The 26369-nt window shown below is 40.9% G+C and overlaps 1 protein-coding gene across 2 annotated transcripts in view; it reads left to right on the top strand.

Moving 5' to 3' along the window:
- The window catches only part of HTR4 (5-hydroxytryptamine receptor 4), a 178567-nt gene that overhangs the window by 108301 nt on the left and 43897 nt on the right, over positions 1-26369 (top strand). Inside the window, exons 5-7 of one of the 2 annotated variants that reach the window (XM_059416515.1) lie at positions 10947-11100; positions 11994-12035; positions 14710-15278. In XM_059416515.1, coding sequence (XP_059272498.1) covers positions 10947-11100; positions 11994-12035; positions 14710-15278 — 765 coding nt within the window. The remainder of the gene's footprint in view (positions 1-10946; positions 11101-11993; positions 12036-14709; positions 15279-26369) is intronic. The other variant, XM_059416516.1, reaches the window with a different exon arrangement.

Raw genomic sequence — 26369 nt, 5'->3', positions numbered from 1 at the left:
CTTCAAGGTTTGCCCCTCAACCAGCCAGCACTGGGCCTCTCCCCATTTCCTTTGGAGAGCTCACCCATTCAATGGCCTCACCAGTACCTCTACTGTCATCTCTCCTGCAGTTGTGTCCCATGCTGGACTCTGGGGTCCCATCTCTGCCTGTCTCTTTAGCCTCTTGCCTTAAGTTTCTGTCTGTCTTCTTAATTCCAATGTGCCCAAAGTGGAAATTTCCATCATAAACTAATACCCTTTTCTACTTTGTACATCAAAGGTGCATCTATTAGTCATCTTTTAGTCATTTAAATGCAATTCTTTGAAATCATCATTGACTTACCTACCATGACCACTGGATGCCAAATCGTAGATGTATTTTCATAAATATCTTTCCAATCCATCTTCTTCTTCCTCACTCCTTTCCCCCCTCTCATTGCTTGGTTGTTGCAATAGGCTTTTAGTTATTATTCCTGTATATTATCTTATTTGTCAGGAGTATCTTTAAGTTATTTAAATATATTTCTTTTTTTTCCATGGGTCCTCAGCTCAAAAAGCATATAGAGTGCCACATAATCTCCTTCCTCTTCCTAAATAGGCTTGCTTTGATATCAACTTGCCCATTTCTTTTTACCAGCATTACCAGAGCATGGACTTTGGTGGAAATGGGTGTAAGTCCCAGTTTTACTGTATCCTGGCCGTATGATATTAGTTGAATGGATTGAACTCTCTGGGGCTCAGTTGCCTCATATTGAAAATGTGGATAAGGGGTGCCTGGGTGGCTCTTGATTTTGGCCCAGGTCATGATCTCAGGGTCATGTTATTGAGCCCGCAGCAGGCTCTGTGCTAAACATGAAGCCTGCTTAAGACTTTCTCTCCCTCTGCCTCTCCCCCACACCCAGAGTGGCTATAGGAATTAGATACAGTATAGAATACACCTCTGGCTGCATAGTGTGCCCTCAGTGAGTGCATGGCACCTCTGTTAGGAATAGTGGTCATTGTAGCAGAGAGAAGAAACAGACAATTATGGTACAACTGGAGAGCAGCTGTGTTGCAGGCATAGACAAAGAACTATGAAAACCCAGACCGGAGATGGGGAACCAATTACAGATCTCTAACAGAAGGAATTCTCTCCTGTTGTTTTTTTTTGGGGGGGGGTGCAGAAAGAACTTTCTAGGTGATAGGACTCTTGAGCTGAGTCTGGAAGGGTGGATGGGGCAGTCATCCAGTGCCTGGTGCCAGACTCTCCTAAATTCAATCCACACATGTCCTAAACTTAGGATACCTTGGAAACCTTCATGTGTGTTCAGTAAGCCCTGCCAGGATGTTTTCAGATGGCAGTTTTGGCAGATTATTCCTTTATCTTTAGTCTATAATAGCTCAAGAAGACCCCCTCTTAGATAGCTGATACTCCCCTTCTTGCAAGTTTTCTGATCTTGAAGGCACAGAAGAATATTTAACAGAGAAGAGAACAGTAAACATTAGATCTACAAATTGCACAGGGGTTATGGCTCCTGCAGAGGCCCACTCTGATGCCCTTCAGGTCTCTGATGGAAAGGCTTCTCTCCCTGTCTCACCAGCCCCCAGTTTTTTCTTCCTGGAATGCAAGTTCTCACTCTGCTCTTGGGTACATTCTCAGTTCCCCTTTATGTCCTTGGCTCCTGATGAATATCCCTGATGGGGTCTTTCTTCATTGATCCTCTAGGTGACTAACCACTTGCCAAGCTCCTTGGGGAACATAAGGAAAGCCCTTTAGCTTTTGTTTTTGTTTTTGGTTTTTTTTTTTAAAGCTTCTTCTGCTTCTCCATCTCTTTCAAAGGGGAACCAGAGCAACTGGAATATTACAAAACCAGTTACTACAACCAGAAAGATAAATCTCTTTATCTAGAACTCTGCCACAAAATGTTTGGCTAGATCACCTACTGGAGGGAGCACTGCTATGCAGCCACATTTAACTGAACACCACAATTAAACCAGACTATATATTACTTGTTTCCTTGTTGTGTTTATCTATATAACATCTGCCCCCAAATTTAATGGCCTGAACAACAATGTATTATTATTAGATCTCACAATTCTGTGCACCAGGAATTTGGGCTTGGCTTAAGTCTCTTGGTGGTCTTTAGCTGGAGACTGAACTAGCCTAGGAGGGTCCAAGGCAATTTATCACATGCATAGCACTTTGGTGAGGTCATCTGGAAAGCTGGGCTCAGCTGGGCCCCTCTCCCTGTCCACAGGGTTCCAGGTCTCTATACATGATCTCATGTTAAATCATGTAGGAAATCTAACAGGCCTTTTTTTTTTTTTTTTTTTTAAGAGGCTCTGAGAAACCAAGAGCCCTCTTAAAAATTAGTCTCAGGACTGGCATACAATACTTTTCATGAACTCTTGGTTGCAGCAGTCACAAGACAGCCCAGATCCAAGGGAAGGGACGGACTCTCCACTTGGGGATGGGAAGGGTCAAAGTATTTGTGGCCATCCAACACAATTACATCCTCTTACAAAAACTAAGTTGTAATTAATCCCCTTTTACATATAAGACACCAAGTGATTTGTCAAATGTTGGAAGGAATAGCCATGAAAGAGTTGGGATTACAACTGTTTTTCTTGCTAAAGGCAAAAATGCCCCTGTAACTGATAAATTTACTGATTCAGTGGAGCTCTCTATTCCCTTAGTCCAAAGTCCTAAAGACCACTAGCTTGCACTTTATGAGTTGGGAACTGTTGGGGGTAAGTTGTGGTGAAAGATTTGTCTTCCTGATCCCATTGTGATACTTGGGTCTCAGCAGCCAGGTGCTACTTTGTCTCTTCTCTCATGCACTCGATACTTCTCTCTTTAGTTGACCTTGATTAGACATTTGGTCTCAGTGACCGTCTAGGATGTTGCTTTCGATCCTTTCAGGTAGGAGAACTGGGCCTGGATTAAGTCCATAAGAAGATACTACATATAATCAAATTCATTGCTTATAACCAATATGATCTCAATCCTTCCATTCACTTTTAGGCACCAACGCATTCACTATTTTGTTTCTTATAATTGACTGCCAGAAGAGATGTTGAACCAAGTGACTTCCATATTATTTGTTAAATAATTTAGAGCCCCTGATTCCAAAATGCACTTGAATCTATTTGAATTCATATATATTTGTGTGTATATCTATATATACTCTCTGATCTTTTACTTATTTATGTATATGTATATACACACACACATATACGTATATATACTTATATGCTTAGATATTAGATATATACATAAAAGATCAGAAGGAATAGAGGTAAAAATAATAACTATTATTTATTAATATTTATGTGCCAGGAACTTTCTATTTTAAAACATTTTGTCATCAATTCTCACCGTCAAACAAGGAGGTGGACACAGTTATTCCCCCATTACATGTGAGGAAGCTAGATCGTGGAGAGGTCATATAACTGATCCTGAGACCACAGAGCTAATAAATGGTTAAGGCAGGGAGACTTGATACCCAGATCAAGACATAGAGTTGACTGCTCAAATCTCCTCTAATTCTGAGAATCTAAGGTTCCAAGTTACTCTCCTTGCTCCTTCTGCTTTCCCTGTGGTTGGATGGCAGGAAGTGAGGAGGAAGAATTTTCCTTAATTGCAGGACGAGTGGGGAAGAGATTAGCATGGAGCTTAAAATACATGACTGTCTTCTAAGAGTTGTCAAAGTAAATTGTGTCCCCAGAGACATTTAAAAGCAATTTGAGCACACATTTACACATGGCTGCAGTTGGGGGAAGCGGTGGCTGGTGTATCAAAGGGGATTTTAATGGAGTTCTATAAGCAATAGTTTGAAATGCTTTTGCATAAGACATTTCTTTGCAAAAACTCATGCCACGTCTTAGTTAATCCGGGCCATCTGGAACCTCACTTGTCACTTAAACATTCATTTAACCGCTTTGTAAAAGTATTCTAATTAAAGAAGAATGGGACTTGTCCAGAGGAAGTCTAGAGAACAGATATTGCAGATAAATCTATCCCTAAGATGAGACAAAACTGCTTTCCCTGATGAGCACTGCCCACCTAGCCTGTCAACCAACAGTCCTTCCTCCTGAATTTATTGTAACTCAGCTTCTTTAGTGGAGCACGCAGCAATGTTGATTACAGTGGACATTTTCCAGTTCAAAAAACTTTTGGTGACTCATCCTGGCATAGCAAAAACTTTTGAGACAGTGGTTCTCAGGGTCCCCAAACCACCAGCAGCGGTGTCGCCCAGGAACATAACAGAAATGCGAATTCTTGGGCCTGGTTCCAGATCTTCCAGCAACCTGTTTCAGCAAAGCCTCTAGGCGATTCTGTTGCATGCTGCAGTCTGAGAACCACTGCCTTTCAGCCGGCCTTTTTAGATGTATTTTTTTCTATGTCCTTACAAACACTCTGTGGTCCAGCTAACTTGTATTCTTTTTACGTTTATATGGCTATGTGGAGACATGGATATAGATTTATGGTTTTATTTTATATATTTATATATGATAAAATATATATGTAATAAATATATAGTTATTTATATATTTAATATATAATATAAATTTATGTACTATATATAAATTATATATTTTTGATATATATAAATTTTTACATAAATTTTATATACACATATATATATATATAAAATTTCTGTCTTCAGGCCTTTATCCAGACTGTTTATAGTACATGGATCACACTTTCTTCTCTACCATCCTGACCCAGGCTCTGGTGTCCACTTTAAGAGACATTTGTTGGAGAAACCTTCCCATCCCTCTACCAAATATGGCCCTTACATCCCAAAAACTTGGTCCCACATTGTAATGGAATTAATTTTAAATGGTAGTGGCTACGGGTTTATTATGTATTCAACCCATTCTGTGAACACCCCCTCTATTGAGCATTGTACGAGGCATTGGGGATATAGTGGTAAATGAAGCAAACATTTCTGGATCTTATAAATCAGGTAAGGTGGACTTTTCTCACCCCCTGTCATAGATCATAGCTCTTTGAGGGAGTGCGGGTGTCTTGTACCGCCAGGTGTCCCCCAGGCTGTATTAAGTTATGGTGAGCAGGGCAGAAGACAACGTACTAGGCTTCTCTGGTCTGCAGAGGATGCATGGGAGTCTTGTGCGCTCATTGGTAGTGGCACACTGTAGCGTGTGCCGAGCAAACGGAGGCCATACTATTGGGGCACCTCACTCCTTCTAAACCAGGCTTTCTTAACCTCACCACTGTGGATGTTGTAAATTAAGTGATTGTTTTTTGTGGAGTGAGGGACAGTCTTATCCATCGTGAGACATGTAGCACCTCTGACTTCTACCCACTGGTGACAATAGTATCACCCTTCCCAGTTGTGACAACGACAGATGTCACTAGACCTTGCCAAGTACCCCTTGGTGAGCCAAACCAACCTGAGTTGAATCCAACTGGGTGTATGTTTCCTACAGGAAGTAAAACTTCAGAAAAATATAAAAACTCTCCTTCGATGTCTGTAGGAGCATTATGCAGAAAAAGAATTCGAGATAGAAATGTACAATTGAGCCAGAGGGTGAAGCTGGAGGTTAAAGAGAATCAGTTGTGGAAGGAACTTTCTTAACTTCAGGACAGTCTTAAGTTTAGAAAGTAGCGCAGTGGGCTATGGTGAGTTCCCCGTCCCTGGGAATCCAGGTCTGGATACAATTCGTTTTAGAGAAGATTTGGGGATTTCAGGATTTTGAGGATCCTACAGGTTCTGAGATTCAGCGATTCTGATTGTTTCTAAAGTAGCTTTTAAAAAATAGAATCATCCCTTGGGGACTTTGGGAAGGGGGCAGAGTGAAGTAATAATGATGAAATTGATGTCCTGGCCTTTGAGTCAAACTGCCTGGACTAGATCCCAGCTCAGCGCTCACCTTGGGCACATTCTGAGCCTTCTGTGTGTTTGTTTCCTCATCTACAAAACCGGTGCCTTCATAGTTCCTGTCTCAGGAGCCACTGTGGGGATTAAATGAGATAATCCAGGGAGAGCCCTCGGTAAGTAAACTCAGCCAGTGCGCTTTGCCTGATGTCCAGAGAGATTGCAAATCTAGCTACTTCTGCCTAGTGGTGGTGTTATGTGTGTTTTGGAGCAGTTCATGAAAGGATAAATAGTTTTGTTATTCGCAGAGGTAATATAATTCAAATATAGAAATGAAAAAAACAGCCACGACAGGTAGCCAGTCTGATTTCTGTCTGGTTCCTGAACTGTAAACAAAGGTTAGAATTTTTAAGGAAACTCCATTAGTCAATTAACACTCGGGCTCAATTTTTATTAATCATTTTATTCAGTGATGTTTATTTTCACTTACTTAATTTAGATTCTTGAATGCAGACTTCAAGAGAATGTTTATTTTTCTCAATTCATTGCTAGAAAGCAAAGATTAGAAAGTTATCAAGAAAGATAGGATATGACGTGGCTTACTTAGGGCAGCTGCCTCACGCGTGCCGAAGCCTTGGTAAGAATCTTGAACCCATCAGTCACGTGGCTGCTATGATCGGAGTTCCAAATAAAAGCCTCATATTTTCTACTCCGTGTTACTTAAAAATCAAAGTATGTCTGTCATTAGACAGCATCGGGCTGGATATGATAGAGGGGAAGATTCAAGTCAAAGAGATACTAAGACACAGTTTGGTATTTTTCCTTTTCATCCTTCCCTACCCCTTCCAACTTAGCCAATCCAATTCAAATAACATAAATAACATAAAATTATTTTTTTCCTTTTACTGATTGCTGATTTTCAAAGTAGGAAATAAAGGACTTTTCCTAGGCTTACCCAACCACCCCACAGCATGCGAAAATAACTTTCTACAATTGTCTGTGCAAGAGGCCAAGGATGCCTCCCCCTTAGTCCCTGTGGAACGAGCTGTCCAAGTAACCTTCTTTCAGGCATCCATTATCCAGCATACTTACTGCTTAGGTCAAAAAGGGAAAAGACTGGTGAAATGTGTATAACATCCATGGTATTCCCACTTGAGGTTGAACTTCAAAGGGAAATCTGCCATCACTATTTACTTCTCCATGGCAGGAGCTCCTAGTAACCTCAGGTAATGCAAATAAAGTGAGAACACTGGATGAGCAGACCATGGAGAGATCATTTAAAAAAAAAAAATTAAATCTGGGGCACCTGGGTGGCTCAGTGGGTTAAAGCCTCTGCCTTTGGCTCAGGTCATGATCTCAGGGTCCTGGGATTGAGCCCCGCATCGGGCTCTCTGCTCAGCAGGGAGCCTGCTTCCTCCTTTCTCTCTGCCTGCCTCTCTGCTTACTTGTGATCTGTGTCTGCCAAAGAAATAAATAAAATCTTTAAAAAAAATTAAATCTAACTATTGTTATTGAGGTATAGTTGACATATGATATTATATTACTTAGATGTACAACACAGTGATTTGACACTTACGTACTTTATGAATGATCACCACAATAAGTCTAGTTGCCATTGGTCTCCATACATGTTATTGCAATGTTATTGACCATATTCACTATGCTGTACTTTACATCCCCATGACTTATTTTTTTTACATTTGGAAGTTGGTCTCCTTTGATCGTCACCTATTTTGCCCATCCTCCCCCACCCCGACTATGAACACAAGGAGATTTTATTGTGCACAAGATAGATATTCATCATGCCGTGGGAATGAGGTGATCACTCTGGCCAAGAAAGACTTTCACAAAAATGTTCTGAGTGCTAATATGACTATCTATTCTAAAGTCTTCTTCTGTACATTCTGTTGTCTTCCCAACATGACCCTCTAAATATCTATATCCACATAAGGAAGTTTAAAGTCTCTTTGCAGCTAAGATGTCCTGCTTCCTCAAACTGACCTTTTGTCCCATAACATACTTAACTTTGCCTTGTCTTCTGCACTTTGCATTTCTGTAACAATGGAGACCCAACCAAAATCCTTGAAATCTTGTCTTCATTTAACTTTTGTTCCAAGCCTCAAAAATCATAAATCATACAGCAAAAATAGGGCAACATCTGTTCTTCGCTTAGCCCTTGATTGCTTCCTTTGGGATGGTAGATGAAGAGATGTTATAACTTTGAGCTATGATCTGAAACTACATTGAATCAAACAAAGATAATCTTACCTAGAACAAAGTATCTATGAAGGACATGTCTGACATTCAAAATCATTTTTATGGAGGCAGAAAATTTTGCTGGGAAGAGACTAACTTAAGGCAACTTTGTTAGTTATCTGGAGTTGTCATAATGAGTACCACAAGCTAGGTGGTTGGAACAGGAAATGTGTTGTCTCACAGTTCTGGAAGCTAGAAGTCTGAGATCAAGGTGTCAACAGAGTCATGCTCCCCCTGAAACCTGTAGAGGAAGGATTTTTTCCTTGGCTCTTCTTAGCTTTTGGTGGTTTGCTGACAGTCTTTGGTGTTCCTTGGCCTGCAGAGGCATCATTCCAATCCTCCATCTCTGAGTATATCTGAATCTGTGTCCAGATTTCCTTTTTTCTAAGGACGTCAGCCATATGGGATCAAGGCCTACACTAATGTCTTTATTTTTACTGTATTACCTCTGTGAAGACTCTGTGTACAAATAAGGTCATATTCCAAGGGACTGTGGGTTAGAACTTCAACATATCTGTTAGGGAAGGGAGACAGGACACAACTCAATCTGGGATACCAGCTTAAGCAAAAAAAAAAAAAAAGGAATTTATTGGAAAGATATTTGATGACTTACTTAATTGAAAGAAGAGCTAAAGCAAGAAGACCTAAAAAGGCAAGAGCATGGTTGCCCGATCACCCAAGGAGCAGGACCTACTTCCAACCCCACTAGGAAGCTGCTGTATCAAGCGGCCTCCACTGACTTTCCCATCTTTGCATCACTCCACATGGCATTCAGAATCCCAGGAGAAAGTCTGATTGGGTCACTACGTGGCCAGAAAAATTGGGAGCGCCATCATTTGCTCTCCCAACTACATGAAAACAACAGAGAAGAGATAATTCCCAAAGGCTTTGGATTGCTATTACCAAAATAAAGGAGGTATCTAGACTCTCCAGCAGGAAATGAGGAAGGGAGCACAATTTGGGAAAAAATATTTTCATGTAGTCCAAATTCATGATAAATTCTATGTTCATAATAAATCCTTGATGATTATTAATATGGCCATTCAGAAGAGTTTGTCAATCTGATATGATTTGCCTTTCCTGTAAGTCAAGATCATGGAGGGAATTCCAGCTACTCTGGATTCTTTTACTACATTGTCTTTAGTTATGTTCTGCTACCATGTCAGGTTTATAGATAGAGAAAATGAGTTCCCAAGTGAGTCTTTCTCCCAATCTTTGGTCCCTTGTTCCCTGTACTCTGGTCCAGGTCAGGACACCTGCTGTGTTGCTGGCCACAGGAAGCCTCCAGTCACGTTATGGTCGGCTGCTCCCTGATGCCTTCAAGGGAAGGGTATAATTCACCCCTCTCCACTTCAGAGGCACCCTCTTCTCATGTTCTGGCACGGAGGGGGCTCTCTTTCTTATTCCACCCTCTTTCCCAAGTCATCCCACCACCACCTCTTCAAAGAATATAGCCATTGTTATGTTAGTTAAGCTTTGAATTAAGAAAAAAGAAGAGGTGGGAAAAATTAAAGCCAGTTGCATAAAATGAGGGATATAAGGGGGTGTCTCATCATTAAATGGTATAAATCTTAAAGAATAGACTTATCCTCCAAGCTTTCTGTTTGCACTTATTCTTTGAAACTTCCAAAGAACAAAGATCTGATAGACCTACTGGAGTATTTTGCCTGTTGTTAAATTCCCTGAATGGCCTGGGTATGAAGGTGGTGATCTCCAAGACTGGAATAACATGCAGGGAGCAGTCTGAGAGTTAGAGACCACATCACTGAGTGGAGCAGGTTACATCTCTCTCTGGAGGAAAGAAGGAAGCTAGTACACTGGCAGAGCAGGGACTGGTAAGCAGTTTGTCCCATGAAGGAGAGCACATCCCAATAAATGAGGGTGAGGTGGTCTCTACTAGTAGGTAGGGCATGATGAAGCAGGGAGTATTTGAAATTTTACATTCTTGGCATCAGAGAAACAATTAAATGGCCTAGTCGCGAAGTATTGCGTGTCATTTCTGTTCATACCTCCTTGGCCAGACAAATCATTTGGCCCCATCCAACTACAAGGAGGTCAGAAGCACATGTGCCCAGAAGGGGGAGTTGGATATATTTAGCAAACAGCAGCATTGACTTCTACTTGTCAAAATGCAGACTCCCTCCCCAACAGACTTGGATTCAGGAGATCCTTGGAATCTGCATTTTAAATGGGCCTCCTCAAGTGAATCTGATGCAAGGGAGAAGAGTGGAGTCTCTGGAACACTGACTTAGAACTTCACCTCAGGATAGCCAGGTGATCAAGAGGATGGAAGCAAATCTGATATCCAGTTCTTAGTGCTCAGATGTAGGGGCAAGCCTGGGAGACTTCATCTTGTTATCAAAGGGGGCCACCGATGCCTGGACACTGCGGTCCAGAGGGCTAGACAGAAGATCCTAAAGTCCCCAGGCATGGAGGTAAGTGTTGGAGCCGCGCCTGAGACAAAGCAGGCCCTCAGGTGTGTATCAAGCGTCTCAGTGACAGGGAGAGGAAGAGGGCTGTGGGGCCAACTCCAGCAGTGACTCTCAGCCATGATCTAAGGTTGATACTTGTGTCCACAGAAGTCATGGGCAATATCACATCCCATTATGTAATTGCTTCTTTCTTACCTCTGTCCTTTACTGGCATCGTTTTCCCTTCCTCTACGACCCTCTCTCTCTGCCTTCTCCCCATTATTTTCTCTTCTTTTCCTTCCTTATTTTTCTTCTTAGTTCCCCTTCCAACTTTCCTCTTTCCAGCATTTCCTCTTCGTACACCCCTCTCCTCTCTGCTCCTTCTCCACTCTTCTTTCTCCCGAATCATTCTTTCCTCCTTCTCCCTCTCATTCCTCCTTTCCCAGGGTACCCACGCCTTCTGTTCTCTCTCCAGGTATTATGCCATCTGCTGCCAGCCTCTGGTCTATAGGAACAAGATGACCCCTCTGCGCATCGCATTAATGCTGGGAGGCTGCTGGGTCATCCCTATGTTTATCTCTTTTCTCCCTATAATGCAAGGCTGGAATAATATTGGCATCATTGATCTGGTGAGTACCTGTGCAGACCCTGCTAGTTTCCTCTCTTGATGAACTTTATTTTCTTGGAATTCTAAATAAACAAACAATATCAGGTTGGGTGGATAGTCTAAGAAAGATTCTGATAGTGGTCCGAGTGATAACGGTAACAGCCAATAAATGCAAGCTAATATTTTGGAATGTTTGCTGTATGCCAGAACGTATGCTCAGACTCTACATAGGATCCTGATAGCATCCTTCTCTCATCTCATCCAGATGAGGAAGGTCAGGCTCAAAAAGTTGAAGTGACATGCCCAGTAAATAGCGGAACAGGTACTCAAAGCTTAGCATTCAGACTACAGAGCCCGAGGCATGTGAGGTGCCCCGAGAGGCCTTCAGCCCATTTCATGGCTTCCGGTGATCTGCAGAAAACATGCCACATGGGTAGAGGCTTCCAGAGAATGGAGCCTTCCAGAGGCTTCTGGGCCAGGAGTGAAGAGAACTGGATCTTGAGCCCAGCTCTGTCCCTGACCCTGAAGGACTGCAATGAGAAGGTGCACTGGTTTTTAGTGGAGGAGCGTGTCTTGCAGGGGTGCAGGAGAGCAGCACGGCATGTGTGTGCCAGTCATTTGCCAGCCCCTGTCCAGATGATCTTCAAGAGTCTTCCAGCTCTGACACACGGTGCTGATAGTGCCAAACTTGCAGTGAAGATCCAGAGTTACCATGGGGTTCACTGGCAGTGATAGATCCCTAAGGAAGTTGTTAAGCAGTCACTTTTCAGGGGAGACCATGTTGAGGTAGGAAGGGGATTGGAGATGACAGATTGAGAGCAGGCTTCCATCCAACAATCCTAGTGAGAGTAGGAGCTGCTTGTTCTTCTCTCCACCACATTCCCAGCCCCTAATCTTGCCTTGTTCTTTGTCCAGGAGAGGATATCCAAGCCAAGGCTGGGCCAGGATTTGCATGTGGTATGTCAGAACAAGAGTTCCTTGGGCTTCTGAAAGAAATGCTGGGGACAAACGAGTGGAGACGTAAAAGGGGATTCATACCAGGGAGACTGTATGGATATGTTCTTGAGTCCTATCCTTCTTCTTTCAAACTTCCAGTTTCACCATTTTCAAGGGAGATGACATTCAAGTTTCCAATGACCAGTAGAGTAATAATTATGGCCGGCCAATGTTGAACACTTACTGTTGGCCGAGTCCATGTTCACTTAATCATCACTTCTGTAACCCTCACTCGGGCCTCACAACCATGCCATGAGGTTGATCCTATCATTGTCCTCAGGAAAGGAGCATCGGAGAGGTTAAGTTATGAGCTGAAGCCAGATTGGCAGGGAGTGGTCGTGACTCTAGCTACTGCACTCCAGAGTCGAGGCTCTTAATCCCTGTGCTAGACTTACTCCCTAATGAAGAAGGCATTTAGAAGCATAAGCTTTTTGTGCATCAGAACTTTCAAAAAGAGTACAACTCTCTTACCTTTGGATATAGAATTTCTAAGGGAAATCATTTTAGAGAATTGCTGTCCATTTTGAGGGTGAGATAGAGGCATCCCCAATTCACTTCATGCAGCTGGGGAATGGGGCATCTGCTTGCTCTGAACATGCCTAGTATTTGCTCCATGACGCTGTGATTGCGTTGCCTATCTTTCCACTCACCTGCACACTGAACTGGCCTAGAGAGAAGCTAGCATGACCCATACGTTCACAATACTGATATAGCTGCTTCTCACCATTCGCAGTAAGTGGGTTCTATAAAGTTGCCACAAGTCCCAAATTAGCAAATACTGACTCTGCTCCTTGGAGAAATACAGGGTTAGTTTCCTACAGGTTCTGGTCATAATATCTTCATCGACTAGTCAATACATAATATATGCTGCTTAGCAGAGAGGCCCACGAGATATATGGTAACTGTAAGGCTGATACAAAATAATGGAAAATAGAATCTGCAAACACCAATCAGAAGAAAGCTGGTGTAGCTGTACTATTATCAGTGATAAAATATATTTAAGGCAAGCTGTACTGCTTGAGATAAAGAGAAATATTTCCTTATGAGAAAAAGGTCAATTCAATAGGAAGGTATACTTTAATCTTATAATATGCTATGAGACAAGATGCTAGATAAAACACAAATAAGATAACATGTATGTATTATATATGTTATTCATGCATTTGCTCATGTATGTGTTCACAGGGGATGCAGGCTGACCTCGGACAGCTCTCTTCAGCCAAGGGCTCTTCCTAGACAAGGCTGATAACACAGAGCTGTCAGTAGACAGAGTTTATAGTAGGGAGAAAAGTCTGTCAATCTTTACAAGAGATCACACTATCTAATACTAGTGAGGTTTATTCCAGGAATGTAACACAATCACTATAATTCACTGTATTAATAAAAGAAAGAGAGAAATACCACAAGATTGTCTCTTTACTGCCAAAAATTCATTAATAAAATTCAGTATCTATTCATGATTTTTAAAAATTCCCATCAAACTAAAAACAGAAGAAAGCATCCATAAGAAACTTCCATCAAGTATCATACTTAATAGTAAAATATTGAAACTCCCCTCCTGAAACTGAGAATGTAAAATGGTGTCCACTATTATCTCTTCTATTCAGGATTACACAAAAGGTCTTATCAAGTTCAATAATGCAAGAAAAATGATGCTAGGATGGGAAAGGAAGAAGTGAAATGTTTATTATTGTAGATCACATGAATAGTTATAGAGAAAATTCATAAGAATCTAGAAATGAAATAGTAATAACAAACTTAACACAGTTGCTGGATACATTGCCATACAAAAAATTTTCACCAGATTTTACATACCAGCAACAAGCAATTAGGGTTAAGGACTTTAAGGTGGTACAATTTCTAATAGGATAGCAAGTCATATACTTAGGAATAAATCTGACAAAAGATTTGCAAGACATTTACACAAAAAAATTGTAAGATATTACTGAAATACATTTTAAAGGAAATAAGTAAAGGGAAGGATCACCATGTTTGTGAATTGGAAGGCTTACCATGGGAAAGAAGTCCATGTTCCTCAGTCATTCTACATCTCCAATTAGAATCCCCAAAGGTCTGTATGGAGATTGATAAGCTAATTCTAAATTTTATATAGGAAATGCTGAGATGTAAGAACAGTCTTGAAGCAGAGGGGCCACAGTTCAAAGACTTTTGCTCCCAGATATGTTGTGTGCAGGCAGACGGGGAAGGGAAGAAATGCAAACCCCACTCTCTGTTGGGTAGGGAAACTGAAGGACGATTTTGTCCCCATCTCATTTCTCCTCTTTCCCGGGGCCTTCAGCCCCTTGTGCAGAGACAGTCCCTCTGCGCCCCGGGATGCAATCCTGTTCCTTTCTACCTTTGCGGTTCTACATGCTATAGGCTTATTAGGAAAAGAGAACTTGGCTGATAAACCTTCTTCTCTCTTTCCTCCTTTTTTTCCTCTTGTGGTTTCCCCTTCTTTTCCTCTCCTTCCGTGTTGCCCTCCCTTTCTCTCTCCCTTCCAATCCCTCCTTTGCTTTTTCATCTTTTTTTCTTTTCTCACAATTTTCCTCCTTCCCCTCTGGCTTCTTTCTCTTCACTTTTTCCTTCCCATTCTCCCTTCTTTCCTTATGTCTTCTCTCCCTCCAACTCTCAGATAGAAAAAAGGAAGTTCAACCAGAACTCTAACTCTACGTACTGTATCTTCATGGTCAACAAGCCCTACGCCATCACCTGCTCCGTGGTGGCCTTCTACATCCCGTTTCTCCTCATGGTGCTGGCCTATTACCGCATCTACGTCACAGCGAAGGAGCACGCCCACCAGATCCAGATGTTACAACGGGCCGGGGCCTCCTCAGAAGGCAGGCCCCAGCCAGCTGACCAGCACAGCACTCATCGCATGAGGACAGAGACCAAAGCAGCCAAAACCCTGTGCATCATCATGGGCTGCTTCTGCCTCTGCTGGGCACCATTCTTTGTCACCAATATCGTGGATCCTTTCATAGACTACACCGTTCCTGGGCAGGTGTGGACCGCTTTCCTCTGGCTTGGCTACATCAACTCTGGGTTGAACCCCTTTCTCTACGCCTTCTTGAATAAGTCTTTTAGACGTGCCTTCCTCATCATCCTCTGCTGTGACGATGAGCGCTACCGAAGACCCTCCATCTTGGGCCAGACTGTCCCCTGTTCAACCACAACCATTAATGGATCCACACACGTGCTAAGGTGAGTGTGGAGGGGCTTGGTGGAGTTTATTTGCATGATTCAGAACTGGTACCTCTCCAGTTTTTTTGTTTCCAGAGGGGTTGTTCTTGAAAAGCTGGGAAGCATTTATGAAGATTAAGGAAAATTTACTATCTGGTTGTGACGTAGAATAGTGGATAAGGAGGACTTGGGCTCTGGGGGAGACTGGCCTGTATTCATATCCCGCCTCTGTAGTTCTGTGATCTTGGGCAAGTCATTTAACCACCTGAACTTCAATTTCAATTTTTTAAAAATATTGAGATCCCAATCACATTATCTACATCACAGGGTTTTTCTGAGGATAAAGTTAGCTAATGTGGGTAGAGCAAACAGTACAGATCCCAACACCTAGTAAGCACTTAGCAAATATTATCTGCTATTATTTATAGGTGGTATTTTCGGTAGTGGTTAAAAGCATGGGCTTTAAGTAAAAGAGACTTTATTCTGACTCTTAGTGCCACTACTAACCATTTATATAATCTCTCTTGATTTTATTTTACTCAACTGTGTAAAAAAAAAAAGTCACATCCATTTCATAAGGCTTTTGTGACAGCTAGAGATAATGTATTCATTTAGGGCCTGACACAAGGTAAGCACTCGTAATACTCCTAACAATGTTACTCATATGATTAGTAGGAGCAGTAGTAATAACATATGGCCTGATACCCTAAAATGGCCACAAAATAATGTGATCAATGAAATAAATAGGAGTCTGGATGAGCAACAGTAATACCATGTGGTAAGAGGTACATTGGGGGTGTGGGTAATTGAGAAAAGGGAATTTGAGGAGGAAAGAAGCTGATTCGGCTTTAGAAAATCAAGAAAAGCTTCCGAGGAAAACATTTTTTAACAATTTGAGACTTGGGGGAAAGATCAAGGAAGCCATTCTAGCAAATTGAACAGCATGAGGCAAAAAATGCAATGTCAAAGAACATGGGAAGGTCAGGTCATTTACCCAAGGTCACCTGGGTTGATGGAAGTGGGAGCAACTTCGGAGCTGGATGTTTAGTAGTGAGCAGTCAGGATGTTTAGTAGTGAGCAGTCACGATGACTTTCTCTAAACCCGGAGAATTTTCCATCTCCCCTGGGCTAGAGTCGTTCTCAACCATAAAAAAAGCAGCATATGTTAAATAAGTCCATTCATCCTGTAGCAAAGATAAATTGTCAACAGCGCTTTCTTTCCTTGCCTCGAGATGCACAGGCATTTCTACAAAGCAGCTCCTTCGTTGACACAGTCATTTAATTTTTCTGATGGCAGTATTCAGCTGTCCCAGCAGCTGAAAACTGGGGACTTTTCATTTGCGTGTGTAGGAAAAGAAAAGAAAAGAAGGTTTGCAGTGAAATAGAAACACTTTGCCTCAGAGACTGCTCAGAAGCCTGAATTCAATTTACTACTACTAGGGTGGGCAGACTTAGAGTTAAAGCCTAGTCTGGTGTTGAGATTCCAGCAGGTGGAAAGGCCTCCAAGACTATTCCTCTAGGCCAGCGTTCTCTCCTGATTAGTGCGCCTTAAGCGAGGGTCGTATGAAGAATCCATCCAGGAGGTGTGTGTGTAAGAACTTCTGTGTGGGGGCCTGAAAGCTATTTGCCTTAGCAGTTGCCTGAGTCGGGGCTGTCAGTGACTCACAGAGCATGCCTTTGCTAGTAAGTCCATTGTTCAGAATCGGAGGGGCTTTTTCCCCATAGAAACTGTCCCAGAAACCGTTTGGGGGTTTCCAGGACAGCCCAAAAGACCTGTTTTACTGACATGGTGTTTGATTCCTGCTGCATCCAGAAACTCTGTGGTGGGTTATAAATGCGAAGATGGTAGTTTTGAGGTGGCTTGTGGATGTAGTCTCCATACTTTAGTTTTCGTATTTCTGCATAAAGTAGAGAAGAGTGCAGGAAGTTGGTCTGAGCTACTTTTCTGGGGGAGGTAAGGAATGTTTTAAGAGCCGACACAGAGAGGACTTGTTTGAAGGCTGAATCTGCTGCAGTGTAAGCTTTGCAAAGACAGGAATCCTGCCTGTTTCGTTCACTGCTTCATACCAAATACCCAATATGTTGCCTAATGTACAACAGGAAGTTAAACTCTTTTTTTTTTACGATTTTTTTGGAACTTAAACTCTTGATGGGTGAGTTAATAAAGCATACAATTAATTCTCTAGGTCATTTGTATGAGCACCACTTAAGAACAACGTATGTTTTTCTTAAAAGTCCTGGACATCAACACATTCAAATGGATTTGAGAAATATAAAACCTAAACAATTAAAAGCAAAATCAGCTTTTTTCCTATTGATCCTACACTTCACCTCAGAGACAGTTAAAACTAGTCTGGTGATTTTTAAAATGCATTTATGAACATTCATAAAAACATACACATTCATAGATTTCTCTCCCTTTATTTATTTTATTTTACTTTTTTTCATCATCATAAGTGCACTCCTTAGTCCCCCATGCCCTAGTTCACCCACCGCCCACCACTTCCCCTCCAGGAACCATCAGTTTACTCTCTAGGGTTAAGAGTCTGTTTCTTGGTTGGTCTCTCTTTTTTCCCCTTTGATCGTTTGCTTTATTTCTTGAAACCCATATAGGAGTGAAATCTTAGGAGATTTGTCTTTCTCTGACTGACTTATTTTGCTTAGTGTTATAACTCTCTAGCTCCATCCATGTTGTTGTAAATAGCAAAATTCCATTCTTTTTATGGCTGAGTAATTTACCACTTCTTCTTTATCCATTCATCTATCAGAGCACACTTGGACTGCTTCCATAGTTGCTGTTGTAGATAATGCTGCAATAAACATAACGGTGCATGGGTAGCTTTGATTTAGTGTTTTTGTATTTTGGGGGTATTTTTTTTGTACCCAGTGGTGCAATTTCTGGCTCATACGGTAGTTTTGTTTTTGAATTTTTTGAGTGACCTCTAGACTGTTTTCCAGAGTGGCTGTACCAGTTTGCATTCCCACCAAACCGTTTGTACATTTCCTTTTTCTCCACATCCTTGCCAACACCTGTTTTTTCTTGTGCTTTTGATTTTAGCCATTCTGACAGGTGTAAAGTGACAGGTCATTTTAGTTTTAATTCACATTTCCCTGATGATTAGTGATGTTTGAGTATCTTTTCATGTGTCTTGTTAGTCATCTGGATGTCTTTGGAGAAATGTCTGTTCATGTCTTATGCCCATTTTTTAATTGGGGTGTTTGTTTTCTGGTATTTGATTTATAGAAGCTCTTTATATGTCTCGGATACTAACCCTTTATTGGATATGTCGTTTGCAAATATCTTCTCCCATCTCATAGATTGCATTTTAGTTTTGTTGATTGTTCACTGTGCAGAAACTTTTTGTTTTGATGTAATTTCGATAGTTTATTTTTGCTTTTTTTTTTTTTAAGATTTTCTTTATTTATTTGTCAGAGAGAGAGAGCACAAGCAGGCAGAGTGCCAGGCAGAGGGAGAGGCAGGCTCCTAACTGAGCAAGGAGCCCGATGGTGGGACTCTATCCCAGGATGCTGAGATCCTGACCTGGGCTGAGGGCCAACTCTTAACTGACTGAGCCACCCAAGCATCCTTATTTTTGCTTTTATTTCCCTTGCCTCCTGGACATGCCTAGAAAAAGTTTGTTATTGCCAGTATAAGAGAAATTACTGCCTGTGCTCTCCTAAAGGATTTTTATGGTTTCAGGTCTCACATTTAGGTCCTACCTCCATTTTCAGTTTAGTTACCTTTGACAAAAGAGAAATGACTGACAATGGGAAGAAGACAGTTTTCTTCAATAAATGGCATTGGGAAAATTGGACCGCCACATGCAAAAGTATGGAACTGGACCACTCTCTTACTCCCTTTATTTTATATAAATTAGGTCATTTTATATGTACTTTTTTGCACCTTGCATTTTATCCCTTATGAATGTATTTTCGAGATCACTGCACCACAGAATATGTAGATCTAACTCTTTCTTTTTAACTGTTCCACAAGCATGTTAAAATTTATTAATTTCCCATCAGTGGATATGTAGGCGTTACCAATCTTTTGTTGTATCTACCTGTATTGTTTTTAATGCCCTTAACACTTTTCTTTGTGTATATGTATTTCTTTTTTTTAAAGATTTTATTTATTTATTTGAGAGAGAGAGAGAGAGAGAGAGAGCGAGCGTGAGAGGGAAGAAGGTCAGAGGAAGAAGCAGACTCCCTGCAGAGCTGGGATCCCGATGTGGGACTCCATCCCAGGACTCTGGGGTCATGACCTGAGCCGAAGGCAGTCGCTTAACCAACTGAGCCCCCCAGGAGCCCCTGTGTTCATGTATTTCTTTTAGAGAGCTCCCCAAAGTGAAATCGCTCCATTTAAAAATATTAGATGTATTGTAAGATCAACCTCGCAGAATACTGTAGTGATTTGCATTCCCATCACAGGCTGTGAGAGTAGCTTCTACTTCTTCCTTTCACCAACACGATACATAATTTTTCTTTTACTATTTTGCTAATTACAGAAATGGACTGTCACTTAATTTGCATTTTCCAGATGATTTGGTAAGTTGAAACTCTTTTAAGTTAGTTACTGACTGATTTAAAAGTTGTTGGCATATATTTATCCTTGTACAAACTGCATCTTCACATATGTGGTGCTTTGTTTGACAACTTCGTTCTATTTTTCTAATTCATTTCTGAATATTATATTCTAAATATTAATCCTTTCTTCTATAGTTTGCAAATACACTTCGTTCTCTTCTGCTTGCTTTTGAACTTTAACTCTTTTCATAAAAAGGTATTTGAATTTGCAAAGCACTGTTGATTTGACTTCTTACAGTTAACCTGTCTTCCTTTTTGAAATATTTTTCACATTAATTTTCCTAAACAGTGTACTTTCCTGGTTTGCCTCCTGACGCACTAGCAACTCTTTCTTAGTATCTTTTATAGGTTCTTCCTTCTCAGGCCTCTAAATGTTAGAGTTCTTCAGGGCTCTGTTCTTCATACTTTTCTCAAATGACTTTCTCACTTAATGTGATTTGACCATCCATAGTTTTTGTGCCATCAATCTCTCTTTAATTAACAGCTCTAGATCATAGCTGTCCTCAAAGCTCCAGACCACAAAATCCAATTTGCTTCCTTGACAGCCTCACATAGGTGCCTCTTAAAAATCTCACATTTCATGTACCTAAACAGAATTCTCTTGCATACCTCACCCAGCCCCCTACTCCAACCTTCCAGGCTCTCCTCTGTCTCCGTAAGTGGACCTGCCATCTACCACGTTACTGAATCTGGACACTCTCTGTCACTCTCAGAGAGAACTACCATGTTAAACTGCAGATTTAAAGCTTTAAAAAAGAAAAACCAATCGGAGCACCTGGGTGGCTCAGTGGTTAAAGCCTCTGCCTTCAGCTCAGGTCATGGTCCCAGGGTCCTGGGATCGAGCCCCACACTGGGCTCTCTGCTCAGCAGGGAGTCTGCTCCCCCGCCCACCCTTTCTCTCTGCCTGCAATTCTGCTTACTTGTGATCTCTATCAAATAAATAAATAAAATATTTAAAAAAAAAAAAGAAAGAAAGAAAAACCAATCAGCTGACATTGAAAATATGGAATTTAATCTAAATAAATGTGAAACACAGAATCCAACACGGGGGCAAAAATGTAAACCACAGAAGTGAAGAATGATGCTGAACATCCCGCTGCATGTTTAAAATTTGGAATTTGAGGGCCATCTGGCTGGCTCAATCAGTAGAGCATGTGACTCTTGATTTTGAGATCATGCGTTTGAGCCATGGTGAGGGTAGAGATTACTTAAAAAAAAAAAAAAAAGAGAGTGAATAGAATTTAGGATTTGTTAAGCGCAACTTCATTTTCCTCATGCAAGGCATTCATTGGCAAATTATGTCATTCTATATTATTAATAATAATGATTATGATGCCCAGCATAATTCCAGAAATATGTGTCAGTTACTGTATTTAAGAACTTTGAATGCATTATTGCATTTAATTTTAACAATAACCATATAGGTTGCTCTTATAATTATCATGATTTTAACAATGAGAAAACCGAGGTTTAAAGAGGTTATAGAACTGGCCCAAGGTCACATAAAGTCTTCATGATTGTCTTCAGGTTAATGAAAGATTAAAACACTCAAAATTGAAAATTATCTTGTCCTTAAAAAAAAAATCTTCCCTCTACAATGTATAGAGGACTTAGTCTGCAACCCAAGAATCACACCGGGGAGAGCCAGGTCACGACAATACTCCAAAACTTTGAGACCTTTTTCTTTTAAAAAGAATGGAATAGAATTTTACTTTGCCAATTTGAACTAAAATCGGGCCAGTCTGCCTCAGTGGTTTGGAATAGTAGGCCTTCCTGTCTTGGTCCCATTCTTGTAGTCCTTTGATTCATGCAAAATTTTTATTTATTTATTTATTTATTTAAATTTATTTATTTATTTGAGAGGGAAAGAGAGTGTGTGTGCGCGAATGAGCAGGGGGAGTGGCAGAGGCAGAGGGAAAGAGAGAATCCACAAGAAGACTCCCCTCTGAGCTTGGAGCCCCATGAAGGGCTTGATCCTAGGACTCTGAGATCATGACTTGAGCCAAAACCTAGAGCTAGCTGCAGAACTGATTGAGCCACCTGGGCACTTCTGCCCTCCTTCTTCTTCTTCTTTTTTTTTTTTTTAAGATTTATTTGCAACATCTTATTATTAAGCAAACATATGGGCAGCCAATGAAATAAGGTATGTTTTTGCCAGACAGTCTTCGTGGACTTTGACCACTCAAATTGAACGAACTAATGTAGAATGTAGCAGAGATTTCTGCAGTCATGTTTAGGTTTTCTGTGAGATAAGCATCTTTTTTGGAATGTCCAGCTCATGATCAGAGTAGAAGTGAACCTACCATTTAGTTGGCTGACAAAGTAGTTTGTCTAGGTATGTAGGATACATAGCCTTTTAAAAAGAGCTTACAAACATGAATTATTGCCATATATATGTTTTTGGGGCAGTTTTAATTTGTATGCCTTTATACATTAGAAGAGGCATCATGCCATCATGTGGAAAATGGATTCTAAGAGCTTCATCTTGGGTGTGGACTGATTCTTAGCAAATTTGGAGCCAGCTTCTCTCTCCTTGTGACATCTTTAACCTGGCTCTATAGTTGTTTTCCCCATCCACCAATCTGTCTCTTAGTCTGATAGAAGTCACCTTTCCTGCTCTAGGAAACTCCCATCAGATATAATGGCAGAGAAGGGAAGAAATAACCTAGTGGGAAGACACTGGCTGCATTCCCACTAGAGTCTGGGACAAGACAAGGTTGCCTTGTCACCTCTGCTATTCAACACTGCATACAAAATCCAAGTGAGAGAAAGGAGAACTATGAATATAAAAATTAGAGAAAAAAGAGCAAAACTCTCACTATTTATAAACAACATGAAAATCCACTCTAAACCATGAAAACTAAGACGTTTCACAGGATGTCCAGATACTGAATAACTAACCCAATATTCAGTGACTCCTACATACTAGACATCATCACTTAGAATTTAGTTTAGGAAAAATACCATCATCCACAGGAGCAGTAACTAAAGTTACTAAAAAAGTACAAAATGAAAATATAAGACATATATTGAAAGGAACTTTAGAACCTTAACTGAAGGAGAAATCTGAGATCTTGCTAAGGGTTCACTGTGGACAGCAGAAGAGGGTACTAAAACATCCAAATTTTTTTTTGGAAGTTATAGAAAACTCATCAGAAACCAGGTTTGCAGATTCTGGAACTTGATTTATTAGGTTCTAAGGTTTGATTTGCTGTAACTATTTCCTGAGCACCTAATGTGTCAAGCACTGTGCATGAGGTGGTAGATGGAAAGATAAATGAGAGTCGGAATCTCCCTGAGCTCACAGCCTAAATGAGGAAAGAGACACATAAGCACATAATTACAGTACAGTGGGCATTGCTGGCGTTGTGCACAAGGTTTAATGGGAGCTGAAGGGATTGCTTCCTAACCAGTCCTTTTCTCATCATCACTGATGCTTGAATTCCTGCAGTGAGAGAATTGTACTACTCAGTGAGCCTGCTCCGTGGTTGGGCAACTCTAGAGTTGAGAAGGTCTTCCTTATATTGAGGGGAAATCTTCATCTTTATGACTTCTGCCTGCTGGCCCTAGTTCTGCTTTGAGCAAGAGAAAATAAGGCTACATCTTTCTGTATCTTTTAGTTCTATGTCCCTTCTGAGGCTTTTCTTCATTATTCCATTACTCTCCATGCAATATTGTTAAAGGTTTGGAGAACAGGATCAGGTCCCCCTCTTTGTAACCTTTGTTATTGTTTTTTTGATCATTTTTTCTTCAAACTATGGTCAGGAGACCCCTCTCATTAAAATCACCTGGGAGCTGAGTAAAAACACAGATTCCTGAACCCAATTCATAGAATTGAGGCAAGTTAGGGAACATAATATTTTTGCCAAGATGATTCTTACACATGCTCAACTTGGAGAACCATAGACTCTGACCCCAGTGGATTGGAATGGTCCAGTGTATGCTGGTATTGACTGTGCTTCAGGGTTATGACACATATTATAATTCTTAGGTCCTAAAGATTCTCTTAAAGGGTAATAATTTTACATGATTGAACTAGTAAAATTTCTTAGGAAGTTGCCTCAGCTCAGTCATTCTTCAAGCCAAGTGATTCTAGCCACTTGGGGGGTGAAGTGTGATCACATATGCTGTGACCACATAGTGTGGCAGGAGATAGGAAGAAGCCATCCTATTGTGATGTGAAGTCCATTGGGAGTTTGATTCTGGAGTTCGTTTTCCATTATCTTTGGGAAAATGTCTAGGATCTTGCCAGTGCTATTCTCTGCTAAGTCTTCAGAGCCTAGTAAAGTGCCTGGCACATTGTGAGGCTTGACAAGAAGTAAAGCAATGTTTCTGCCCCTTTTCCCTGGTCTCACTTCTTTTCTGTTTAACAATCTTTATGAAGATTAGCCCCGAAGATCCAAGGCAGAGCAAGGATTTGTGGCGCTGACAGTAACCTTAGAACACAGATTTTTCTCTAGATGAAATCCATGGAGGATTCCAATTTTGGCTTCTTGGGTAAATAATCTCTGCCTTGCTTGTCTCACTACCTCATTGTGAAAATCAAACTAGGTAATGGAGGTGAAATTGCTTTGCTAACTGCAAAGCTCCATCCTCGGGGGAGAGATAATTATGTTATGAGAACAGACTATTTATAAGTTAGGTAAATAGCTAAGATCACATGCTTAGCAATGCAGAGATGGCACACGGAGTTTAGCTTTGGAGATGGATTTCTCTGCTCTCAGGCCAAGCTTAGGTGTCTCCTGTTGGTTCTCCAAGTTTAGACCTTGCCCAAACCTAGGACACTCACCCAGTTCCTCAGAAGACTGAGAACTTCTGCCAGCACTTCCCAAAGAACTTCTTGTCAATCTAACTAGGCTCTTGGCTACTGTCCTCCATTATCCACCCTCAGTCTCTCCTGATAAACAGCTTTTTTTTGTTGACTTGGGCATCTCTAGAGCTGTGCTATCCAATAGGGTAACCCTCAGCCACATTCCAAGGATTCAGTAGCCACATATTATAAGTAGAATATTTTCATTATTGTAAAAAGTTCTATTGGGCAAAATAGCTCTAGAGCCTTCTCTCTGGAATAAGGCAGTATATGCTTTTCCTCAGACTTGCTTTTACCAACCATAGCTCAATTAATAAGCCAATTCTAATGGATGTGCTATAGAAGTCTTTGGCATTTTCATGCACAAGATTAGTATGCTCAGGTTTGAATATGAAATCAATAGAGGTGGAAAATAATGAAGATAGAGAAAAATTGAAAGTGAGAAAGAGGCAAACAGAATGAGGGTTCCTCTAAGAACAGTAGGAGAAAAAAAATTCTTCTAGGCTATTGCTTTTTCTTGTTTCCCTTATAAATAAGTTATCAGAATTTATCATTGTATTTATTTTTTGCTGACTTGCTTATTATCCATCTCCTTGGTTAGACCATCCTGAGGCCAGATTACAGGTCTATTTTATTCCCAAGTGTTCCCCTAGGGGAGAGCACATGATTCAATTCGAATACTTATTGGTTGAACAGATGGATGCTTTTATCAGACCCTGTCGATCACCTGGAATGTGTATACTTAGAAGTTTTCGCCTCTTTAAACAAATACTTATTAATCCCATAACCAGAATCATTGTCTTTTTCACTGTGACATCACTTGCCAATTTTCAATGTCAATACACCAGCATTTCCCTTTTAAACAGAGATTTTCATACTGTGGGTTGGAAGATGACCCCCGGATGAGACAATAATTTAGGTTTGATTTTACTTTGGGTGCTTAGAGGTTTCTGCTAATGTTGGAAAGTTGTTTAACATTTAAAAGCTATTTTGTGGCCTTTGCCTTGTATTCTGGAGGTTATAGTTGGATTCAACATTTACCTCATTGTTTTGAGCCAACAATGCAAGACTTAATCTGGGTGAATCAAAAATGGGTGAGGATGACCTTGTCTTATCTCCCCCAGCCTCCTCCAGGGCTTGCTGCGTAACTGGCAGGCCAAGCACAAAATGCAAATGCAGGGCCCCTTGATCAAAGTGCAGGTATAAACTTCCATCGAAAGTATTAAGATGTAAAGCCTTTTTCTTTCATCTGCGATTTTTCTCTCAACTTATCATGGCATATTTTCTTTTCTAGTCACCTGTCCTCCAGAAGAAAAAAAAATGATTAGCAAATATTTACCATTCATCTGTGTATTATCCAATGCCAGTTTTTAGTGCAAATACGAGAGCATTTTGCTTGTATGGAATCACCGAAGTGACACAAGTCATACAAATCCTATTTCACAATTCAAGTGTGTGTGTGTTTTGTGTTTACCAGCCCACACACGAAACTAATGCAACCATTTGTACTTCACCTCTTGATAACACACACGCCCTACTAACACTCTGCCTCCTTCAGCTTCCTGCTCAGCAAGGAAGCACTGAAAGGGAAAAGAGCCATGGTTGGCCAAATCTTATCCATTCTTTCTGTGCTGATATTTTTAGCAAAAACGGTTGGCTAATACAGGGGAGCAACATGAGTGAGAAAAGATGTGATAGGGTTTTTTGGTTGGTTCCTC

This window comes from Mustela nigripes, chromosome 12, assembly GCF_022355385.1.
Source record: "Mustela nigripes isolate SB6536 chromosome 12, MUSNIG.SB6536, whole genome shotgun sequence".
Taxonomy (NCBI): domain Eukaryota; kingdom Metazoa; phylum Chordata; class Mammalia; order Carnivora; family Mustelidae; genus Mustela; species Mustela nigripes.
Note: the sequence above shows the minus strand (reverse complement) of the source record. Positions and strands in the feature narration are given on the sequence as shown.